The sequence below is a fragment of the Mizuhopecten yessoensis genome, unplaced genomic scaffold, assembly GCF_002113885.1.
Source record: "Mizuhopecten yessoensis strain PY_sf001 unplaced genomic scaffold, ASM211388v2 scaffold8745, whole genome shotgun sequence".
Lineage (NCBI taxonomy): Eukaryota > Metazoa > Mollusca > Bivalvia > Pectinida > Pectinidae > Mizuhopecten > Mizuhopecten yessoensis.
This window is the reverse complement of record NW_018407700.1, coordinates 1948757-1960112: the sequence shown is the minus strand read 5'-3', so window position 1 is coordinate 1960112 and position 11356 is coordinate 1948757. Positions and strand designations below refer to the sequence as shown.

Sequence of the window (11356 nt, the reverse complement as noted above, 5' to 3'; positions counted from 1 at the left end):
AATGTGTATTTATAAATTTATTATCAGCAAAAGCATGTATTTGTTTATCAACTTATAATAACCCTTAACTGTTGATTTTATCTATGCGCAGGCATTTCTGTGTTAACTCTTGACAACAGGATATTAAGAGCAATGACTAGAAATCTTAGCGAAAGTAACATAATTTACAGCTTATGTTCTAACATCACTTCCTTTGATAATAAAGTTATGAGTAACGCAACGAGGTGCCTTACATTTTTATGCACAAATGTGCCGTTTATTAAAACATAAATATATCCAGCAGCAGGAAATGCGGTACAACCAGCAACCGACAACGTCCGTTACCAACGTAATTGTTACCCAGCCCGAACCTGCCAGCAATCCACTTATGTTGACAGGCCTTCAAGGACACAGAAAATGGACCACGGGACTGTTCGGTTGCTTTGATGACATACCTATGTGTGAGTTAAATGGATTGTCACTCTACAACATATTTTCATTGTAACAACTTATTAACTATGTGGAATATGTACAGCGAGGAAACGTTTAAATGCACCTGATAAATGTACCTATTCCTACTTTTGCCTTTTGAAAAATACTTGTTTCCTCAGGTCTGTTGACGTTGTGTTGTTTGCCATTTGTGGAGTGTAAGAACGCCTCCCGTTTAGAAGAGTGCTGTTGCATTCCCTATTGTGTACCAGGTGGCACCATCATCGTCAGGGCCAGGCTCAGAACCATAGGAGGGATACAGGTGAGTAGAGGTGCATTGTGGGTAATGAATGCGAGTATCGTAAATATAGCTGATGAGGTGTATCGTAGAAAAATGGAACGAGTAGAGTGTGGCTTATCGGGGACAAATGTAAGTTTGCAAAGAGCAGAATGGGGTTTATCGTGAACAGATATGAATGAGATGATGTGTCGTTGACAGAGGTATGTTGGATACAACATTAAGAGATGTGATTAGGGTACATCGCTGAAAGGTGGGAGTGGTTTAATGCCGACAAGTATGGAAAACTCTATTAAGATTCGATTATCTTCTGTAACAGCCAAACGTAATTCCAAACTTTATAAGGGTTTTTTATGGGCATTATTCCCCATTATCTAGATATATCAGAACAATCTGTCGACGATTACAGCCGCTGTTGGAGGGATGAAATGACCGTATAGGGCGGTGTTAAACTATTTACTTTGTTTCGACATCTACATCAACAAACTTAATATATAAGTATATGCATCTGTAATCCGTATTTCTATTTTAATGTTATGTACGTATGCCGCTGGTGCGTTAAACATTTTACAGAACCATTATGTACTAGTATATTGGGTACATATATGTTATGCCTTGTGTGGTGTACGTCATTGTAAAACTATGATATATACTAAAAAAATCCCATTTTTTTTAAATACCTACAATTATAACACATTCTATTTTCCCAGGGATCCGTCTGTAACGACTGTATGACTCTGGCCTGTTGCGGCCCGTGTGCAGTTTGTCAGATGTCACGTGAGATGGACAATATGGGCATCCTTTAACCCGTCTGAGGCTCATAGTATCCATGTAGGTGGAACAGTTTGACGAACTTTCATTTTACATATGTAAGGCCAAGATATAACCTTTTATGGAAATTGCCTGTTACATTGAACAATTGTTGTATCACTTATTATTTCTGAGTAATCGCTACGGTAGTTAGGTGATAAGGTGCATATGTAATGCATGCATATCAAATTGATAGTATTTCGTGTCGCCGTTGTTAATGATAAACGTTAATTATTCCAAGGTGATTAAAATATAACAGCAGAATAAAGTGTGTTTGCTGTACAAATAATGGCCAAACCCATTGTGTGTATACAACAAAGAGGTACATTGACTTGTTACCTAAGTGTTTCCAAAGCTTTTGTCTCCTGACAATAAATTTACTATATTACACGAACGCTGCTGCCGCTTACGGATGGAAGTTCCAATGTTGTGTTAGCACCTAAATGCCCAGATGAAGGCACCTATATCCAGCTTGTATTCCATCCTTCTTAAATCATATGCATTCAATAAATGTGTTTATTATTTTTTCATATTATTCCCGACAAGTGATTGGCCAGAAGTGAATCACGTGTCCACCGATAAAAGCCGATATTGACTTGGAGCGCGTGATTTTTGTTGAAGGACAGGGTGTTTCTAAAAATAGAATAATGAACGAACGTATCGTCTCGCTTCCGCAGCTTTTTGCTATGTTTTTTTCAGATTGCTAACATTACTGTTTTGAAAATAATAAAACAATTGTAGCCTTTAACTTCGGTCAATACCTGGATTTATCGACCCGATTAAAGATATATTCACCTCGGACTGCGTCCTCTGTTAATATGTCTTTTTTCGGGTCGATAAATCCAGGTATCGACCTCAGCCAAAGGCTATAATTGAAAAATAATCATTAAATACAATACTGTGTAAACTAAGTTTCCTGGTGTTAAACAATCAACGCTTTCATGTCATACGTAAGGATTAACTAAGTTACCTGCTATTAAACTAAGGTTCCTGATGTTAAACTAAGTTTACTGCTGTTAAACAATCAACGCTTCCATGTCATACGTAAGGTTAAACTAAGTTACCTGCTATTAAACAAAGTTTCCTGTTGTTAAACTAAGTTTACTGCTGTTAAACAATCGACGCATTCATGTCATACGTTTCTTGCTGTTAAACCAAGTATTTAGCTGTTAAACTAAATTTCCTGCTGTTAAACTAAGTTTCCTGCTGTTAAACTAAGTTTCCTGTCAAACTAAGTTAACTGCTGTTAAACTAAGTTAATGGCCGTTAAACTAAGTTTCCTGCTGTTAAATAATCAACGCTTTCATGTCATACGAAAGGTTTAACTAAGTTTCCTGCTGTTAAACTAAGTTTCCTGCTGTTAAAATAAGTTTCCAGCTGTTAAACTAAGTTTCCTGCTGTTAAACTAAGTTTCCTGTTAAAGTAGGTTTCCTGCTGTTAAATTAAGTTTCCTGCTGTTAAACTAAGTTTACTGCTGTTAAAGTAAGTTTCCTGCTGTTAAACTACGTTTCCTGCTGTGAAACTAAATTTCCAGCTGTTAAACAAAGTTTCCTGTTAAAGTAAGTTTCCTGCTGTTAAACTAGGTTTCTTGCTGTTAAACAATCAACGCTTTCATGTCATACGTAAGGTTTTTCCAACTAATATTATCTAGCTAACCCTCTCATGAGAATGAGGAAACAGTTAAATATTGTAAATCAGTAATGTTTACCAACAGCCTAAGTATTTTATCTTACTACATTAGGAACTGTATTGTCGACGTAAGATAAGACCTAGAGGACAGTTTTTATCCTCTGTGTATCTGAATAGTGAAATGAAACAAACTCGGTCAATTTACAACAAGATCACATTTTTCAGATTTGAGTTCATATATTACAATGAATTTTTCTTCATTGAGTACTTTAATTACAAGAGGAAGGGTGCTTACTAACATGTTGCAATACATTTTTCAAGTATCGTCAAAAAGACGGGAGAGCAACAAAAACTATCTTTATATTGGAGAACGAATCCAACTAGTGTGAACGATGTCAGATGATAAGACTACACTAGCAGCTGAGTGCCGTAGAAGGCTCAAAGTCAATGAAGGCAGCATGATACACAACAAACATATTCTTCGTTAACATACAAAGTACATATATAGAGTCCGCCTGAAGAAGTCATAGAAGGCAGAAAGGTCGAGCTGTTGATCTTGGATACCTATTATGTTATTCTATATGTTCCTTCGCAATAACTTGTCTCTGTATTATCTACTATAAATAGCATATATAGCAATAATGCACCGATGAGAATCACAATTGATAATACAACTTATACAATTTTCTGAAAATTAACGTTATTAGAACAAGACACCTGTATTTCACATAGGTTATGTTAATGCCAGTCAAATCGTACAGTAAAATACTAGTGTTAGCAGAGTAACGGAGTGGGGAAAACCATGCAGTATACAGTTGTTCATGGGCATCGTAAATCCTGGTTTAACATAGCTAGTCCGAAATAACTGACACCATCAACCTTTATCAAAACAAAGAGAAAGACTCTGAATTTATCTCAGCACGATCAAACACATTCAAAAAGCAGATATACAATTATGCTGGAGTTTTCCTGCACTTATCTAGAAAGATAAGTGGGTTATCTGACTAGATGTATTGAAGTAAAGGATTTCACCCTGAAATCTTTAACTGCCAGATTTCTTTTTTCTTCTTCTTTCGTATAATCATCATTTATATATAAAGAACATCAGAATAGATATCAACATGAATTTATCACATACACTGTATGTTATCGCTCAATAATCAGTTGACCCCCAAAAACTCCCTTGGAGCTCGTATTTCACATTATTCGGGATTTTGTCCATTTCCAACATATCCCATCATAATATTAAGCAAAACAATTCTGGGTACACAAAATGTATGGAGATTGATTAAGTTTAGATTGTATCCCTTTGTGATTACAACAAGTGCTGAAAGGTAGGGAAATTATACAGAGGGAACACTTTACTACAGCGTCACACACACGGACACTCTTGGAAACCTGGAGTTAATTCGTAAATATAATCACAAGAATGCAGGGATAACCAAAACAAAAGGAAAGCCACCTTGAACCTCAATAAAACGGAGAAAAACGTGTGTTATGTTTATTAGAGTATGAGGACTTCAATATTGCTGTTGCCTGTAAGACGTTATTTTAGAACTATTTTCTCTTTAGGTGACGCTGGTACATGATAGCTGAGATTGAGCATGTGGTAATTGAACACTATAATCGTGTGGTCAGTTCCATTCATGACTACTGACTTGTAAGATATAACAACTCCAAAGAATTGTCTAACCAAGCAACAGAATGAACGATTGATGAAATGAGCAACTTATATTACAATGCACTGTATGAAATATCCTCGTGCTATTGTGTTCGTGTTTCCGTGTACTTAAGAAGTAACACGATTTCGTACTCTTATCCCTAGAAAACTGTTGTACTTACTAATGACTGCCATAGACAAGTGTACAATCTACTATTGGAAACACACAAACTAACAACATAAAACTCCTTTAAATATAACACAAAAAGAATTTCAATAAATTTCACCTGCCGGAATTTAAACGAAATCATATAATTTAATAAATTTATTTATTTTAGCTATTTAGTTATAATAGAACCTGTTATTATTTGTGTGCAGTCTTATACCGGATTTGGTTAATGGTAAGTTACGTTTTCATTGTATTCTTTTTAAGTTTGATGAAATTGGAAATTCATTGCAAAACAAAATTAACGTTTCATTGCAAACAGTGTTTATCGATATGAGAATTACTCCTCTGCTCTTCTGAAGCGGAAAACAATTGGCGAGGAGATGTGGCCTCATTTGCATACGACACTTTCGTACGTTTAACAGACTACAAAAAAGACCAGGCCATGAATAACATACATCACTCTTTTTTCCGGTATGTGTTAATGTTGAGCAAGATAACATGTTTATCAAGCAAACTCCACTTGTATGCGTGCTTTTTAATCAGTTATTAATTCTTCTGTTTTCCGGAAGAACTTCCGGTAATGTTTGTGTCAGTTTACTGACGATGGTCAAAAGTATATGACTAGACGATACTGCGCCAAACAAGCAATGCTGAAATTAACTCTAACTAGTCTTATTTCGTGAAGATTTCTTGTACTTTAATTTATTTAATGATACATATTGCATAAAGTGAATGAATATTTATAACAAGTCCATCAATACTAGTTCATTTCTTAAGGACTGCAAAAGGGCGAAAGTCACTAAAAAACCTACATCCGGAGATATGACTTCTGTATATGTATGCCTATATCTGTTCTCTCTGTTGTGATTACAATTTGAGAGACATGTTCATAACTCATTTTACGAATATCTGACTTACTGAATCTCATTATGGGTGCGGACCTCACCATTCTACAGAGACTGCTTTGATTTCGCAATAAAACGTCTCGTGTAAAAGCTGTGATTAATGGTCTGCTATATCCTTTATTGTATTTGACGAGCTTGGAATTGTTAACCGATTCTAATGCATTTGATTGTGTGTACCTCTCGTGCTATGATAGGGAGTTGCACTTAAATTGTATTTTATGTTGCTGATGTATGAATAGAAATATTTCAAACCTTAAACAAGTGTATGAAAAATCTAGGAAAGTGTATTTTGTAGGAAGTCTATATACTTATTTAGCATGATATAATATTTGTAGTAATCTATTATATCTATCATATGGACATAGATACGAATTATGCCTGTGTCTATAATCAACGTAAATTAGTTTCAATCAAGAAAAATTATTTAATGAATCCTCAGTTGTCTCCCTTGGAGAGCCTCGAATCAAACCTGTTCTTAATACGTCATGGTTAGATTATTTTAAGAACGAAAATATTTGAATGTTACTCATTTGGTTCATGAAGGATAAGCTGTGGTCATTTGTGTCTGACATGTATATGAATTACAAGTTGAGTGTACAAAATCGAACAGGGTAGTCGTTTGAACATATCTCTGGTTGTCAGTATTTGTAATGTTATGTCATACCATGCTTTGGCGTTTTGTCCATAATCACTAATTAGATATTGTATATTTGTAGCACAGTTACACTGAAAAGTATTCCATGTGGTGTTCAACACCGGGGGAGCATACATTTGTACCAAATAAACGTATACCATGTAGTTTTATTACAGATCGTACACCATAATAAACAGGACACATATTTATGAGAATAATTTGCTGTTTCAGTGGTTCATACTTAGACTTAGTGTAAAATAAAACAAATGCAATATGCAAATACAACAGGATGCATTCTCAACTCGAAATCGACTCAAAAGAATTGAGATGATACCAAATCCGAGGAAGGCACTTCCACTTCAATCTGATAACAGAATCTGATGACCTGAGCGGGTAATCGTTCCCTAGACCCTACGTCAGTTCCTCCTCTTATATTTCACCTTAATAGATTTTTGTGTCGTATAATGTTACAATTAGCCTTAGCACAATCTCGTGTCAGTCTTCGTGCAATGCACTGATAATTCATATATAACAAACATTCGCATATATTTTTTAAACTGCTGTTACAATACTTTGAATGATTGTTATCATGTAAGTGTAAACTAATCCAACATTCGATGCACGTTGTTCATCTCTACATCTGAATCCTCAACTTCAATCTTGATATAATCTACCTTCCCTCGGTGTAATTAATCAATGTGATAAATGTATCTCTCTGCCTTATCAGCATTTGTAATATCCATGCAATAAGTTATTCCAAACTAAGATTATATCAACTTGCATTTTCGACAGCTATTTACATGCGTCCCTTCAGTCACTCGTTACTTGTGCTTTCGTGTACGTAAACATTTTACTCTATCTTAGGTAGATACAGGTATATATCCTCCTCAACTTGAAATCAATGATGATAAGCCACTTCTACATCCGCCGTTTTCCTTGATTTTACTAGCATCATGACCACTTCTTAACAGTTATTTGGTTCCAACTCGGTGATATAGACTCAGATATGGCTAAAGGAGAACGGTTTTGAAGACAGCCCACGCCAAAACGTTGGTTCCTCATTAAAATTGTACTAGCTATACGGCCTACAACGTGAGTGCATCAGATAGCACTAAGGGATCACAGTAATAACGGGACGGAAATGTGTTTCAAGCTGTGGCTTTGCATGCCGTCACAACTGGTCTTCAGTAGGCGATGTCAAGATATGGTGGAAACCGTGGACCCAGAACGTTCAGGTTTCGTTGTGTTGACATCACTGACACCTCTATTGCTTACTATATGGAACAGATAGTTTGGGAAATAAAATCATAGAATTTGAGATGGATATAGACTTGATATATAATAGATAATCATTGCAAATATCCATCAGCGTGAGTGAATAGTGTGTGTGCATAATCATTCATATTAAGAATGTGTAAAGAAAGTGTATATATGTATTTGATTATCTCCCTTTTTCTGGGCTACAATACTGTTTCCTGTCACTTCAATGGAAGGGAGGTGTGCCAAATCGAGCCTTCTGCAGGCTATCAGAGTGCATCGGTGACATGAATAGGCCGATACATAACAAGGTCATAGTGACCTACTTATAAACATCTGGCTGTTTTGGGTTTTTTTGTCATTTTCTTGTATAATATGCCGCTTTAGTGTGACACAATACGTAAAATATATGAAGAAATATTAAAAAAGAAATATGCAGTTTAGTCACAAAGAGGCCATGTAAGATTTCGGTCCAACCTTACCCCCCTCATGTCACGGAACGGCCTCCACTATGATTAGGTTTGGTTTTATTTAGTATTGTTTATTGTCCTGTTAACAGCTATGGTCAATTAAGAACGGCCTTCCATGTTGCAAGATGCAGGCGTGTAGTGTATGCGTGTGTGTTTTGGGAGGTTGCGATATGTTCGTGTTTATAGTGCTACCTCACTGAACCATACTGCCGAAGGCACCCAGCAGGACACTTCAACTGGTCACATTATACTGACAACGGGCCTTCACTATGACCATAATCCAATGTCACAACATAATGGTATAACACCAAAGTATGTTTTGCAATAAAACTTATCGGCGATTGCCAAATGAAGACCCAAAATTGCACCCCTCCTTTTAGTGGCACCGACAGGTTGAATTAATTGGTGTTGTTCTCATCTGACAGGTAGTTTATGATAGAATATATAACTTACTCATTGTGGGAATTATTAAAAGTAAGTGTTTAGTGTTAAAACCGATTTCTCAGCTCTTTCATTCCCTTGCTCATGTTTTAGTACAGGGAGTAGAGAGTCACTACCTTATCATCGTAAGGGGGAAAATGGAGTCAGATGCCAGGAACAAAATAGGTAGGAACGTTTCTTTACTTCCTTTACAAGATGTGTATGACATTTGTAGACCCGTATTTACTTGTCAAGAACTCCGTTTCCTCTTGATAATGAGATAACTGCACGGGAGCCCAGTAGAAGCAACACACATTGCAGCCAGCTGTTCGAGCGGAAGGGAAAGCTGGACAGCAGACACTGGCACAGAGATGGCATGTGCTGAAGATAGAAGAACCCATGCTACAGGAAGGGTTGGCCATAGAAAAAGAAAACGATAGACTGATATTGGCCTTGTGGCAATCAGATGAGAAATAACATTAAAGGAAGAAGGGGAAAAAATAGAAGAACCGTCACAAATACACCCTTCTATGACCACAGCTTCGGTAAATGTTCTCTAGCAACCAATTGTTGAGACATGAAACATTATGGCTACGTACGGTGACCAAGCCGTGCACAAATGTCATCTTCGAATTACAATATAATAATGATATTTTGTTTCTGTAGTAACGAATGAATCATATTTTGAAAGTCGATTTTGTGACCACTGAAGATATATCTTGATACCGCCTTGATACAATATGTTTCTCCTGAAAACCCATCTGCTCATATTCGTTAAATACATGCAATTATTGTTATTTGGGCCCGTACGGTAACACTGCCAAGTACGACAGAGGGTCGTTTAAAAGAGACCAATCATATAGCAATACGTACTTGACTGTGTACTGTGAAACAAGGCAATGATTCTAGACCGTGCTTATAGTAAGCAACGATGGAAAAGTACTTGTAATGTGATCGGATAACATCACTCTAAGCCCGAGGTCTTGTGTCATATAGGGGACCTAGCGTAGTATGTATCGACTTCATCGCATGCTGTTATAAACAGTAAAATCACAGAGTAAGATCATACAGCATATCTATTAGGTTATTTATAACGAAGGAAGGTCGTACACTTCGAAATGCAGGACCAAAACCAAGGTGGACAGCAACTTCTGGTAAATACAATTTATTCCATTAGATTGTTTTCATGTGCTGTTAAAAAGCGAAAAATTATTTCACATGCCATAAATAATCTTTCAGTTCTTTAGCTAGTACAAAAATGAAGTTTAATTTTTACAAGGTCTGTGTCTAGCAAATTCTTGCGCTCTCGTTACGGGTGAACTACTACCTTATTACACTGTCGTTATAGATGAAGTATAATTGTATAACACTGTCGTTATGGGTGAAGTAATAAATTATAACACGGTCGTTAGTGTTCAAGTATAACCTTAGTACATTGTCGTTTTGGGTGAAGTAGTACCTTATTACACTGTCGTTTTGGATGAAGCACTACCTTATATCACTATCGTTGTTGTTGACGTTATACCTTATTACACTGGCGTTGTTCGTGAAGTAGTACCTTATTACTCTGTCGTTGTGGATGAAGCACTTCCTTATTACACTGTCGTTGTTCGTGACGTAGTACCTTATTACACTGTCGTTTTGGATGAAGCACTACCTTATATCACTATCGTTGTTGTTGACGTTATACCTTATTACACTGCCGTTGTTGGTGAAGTAGTACCTTATTACTATGTCGTTGTTGGTGACGTTATACCTTATTACACTGTCGTTGTTGGTGACGTTATACCTTATTACAATGTCGTTATTCGTGAAGTAGTACCTTATTCCACTGTCGTTGTTGATGACGTTATACCTTATTACACTGTCGTTGTTCGTGAAGTAGTACCTTATTACACTGTCGTTGTGGATGAAGCACTACCTTATTACACTGTCGTTGTTGGTGACGTTATACCTTATTACACTGTCGTTGTTGGTGATGTTATACCTTATTACACTGTCGTTGTTGGTGATGTTATACCTTATTACACTGTAGCTGTGGGTGACATTATACCTTATTATACTGTCGTTGTTCGTGAAATAGTTCCTTATTACACTGTCGTTTTTGATGAAGCACTACTTTATTAAACTGTCGTTGTGGATGAAACACTACCTTCTTGCACTGTAGCTGTGGGTGACGTTATACCTTATTACACTGTCGTTGTTGGTGATGTTATACCTTATTACACTGTAGCTGTGGGTGACGTTATACCTTATTACACTGTCGTTGTTCGTGAAAAAGTACCTTATTACACTGTTGTTGTTGGTGATGTTATACCATATTACACTGTCGTTGTGGATGAAGTACTACATTATAACACTGTTGTTGTAAGTGAAGATTTTGTCTTATTTCACTGTCGTTGTTCGTGAAGTAATACATTATTACACTGTCGTTGTTGGTGATGTTATACCTTATTACACTGTAGCTGTGGATGATGTTATACCTTATTATACTGTCGTTGTTCGTGAAATAGTTCCTTATTACACTGTCGTTTTTGATGAAGCACTACCTTATTAAACTGTCTTTGTGGATGAAACACTACCTTCTTGCACTCTAGCTGTGGGTGACGTTATACCTTATTACACTGTCGTTGTTGGTGATGTTATACCTTATTACACTGTAGCTGTGGGTAACGTTATACCTTATTACACTGTCG

The 11356-nt window shown here is 36.4% G+C and overlaps 2 protein-coding genes across 5 annotated transcripts in view; both read left to right on the top strand.

Moving 5' to 3' along the window:
* The window catches only part of LOC110456424 (cornifelin homolog A-like), a 20606-nt gene that overhangs the window by 1384 nt on the left and 7866 nt on the right, over positions 1–11356 (top strand). The window contains exons 2-4 of one of the 3 annotated variants that reach the window (XM_021507184.1): positions 281–440; positions 591–730; positions 1417–1501. In XM_021507184.1, coding sequence (XP_021362859.1) covers positions 281–440; positions 591–730; positions 1417–1501 — 385 coding nt within the window. Of the gene's footprint in view, positions 1–280; positions 441–590; positions 731–1416; positions 2024–11356 lie in introns of those variants that run through there. The other 2 variants (XM_021507182.1, XM_021507185.1) reach the window with 2 other exon arrangements.
* Positions 9558–11356, top strand: part of LOC110456423 (cornifelin-like) — a 7768-nt gene continuing 5969 nt past the window's right edge. Inside the window, exon 1 of one of the 2 annotated variants that reach the window (XM_021507180.1) lies at positions 9558–9814. In XM_021507180.1, the coding sequence (XP_021362855.1) occupies positions 9779–9814 (36 nt within the window). In that variant the 5' untranslated portion in view covers positions 9558–9778. The remainder of the gene's footprint in view (positions 9815–11356) is intronic. The other variant, XM_021507181.1, reaches the window with a different exon arrangement.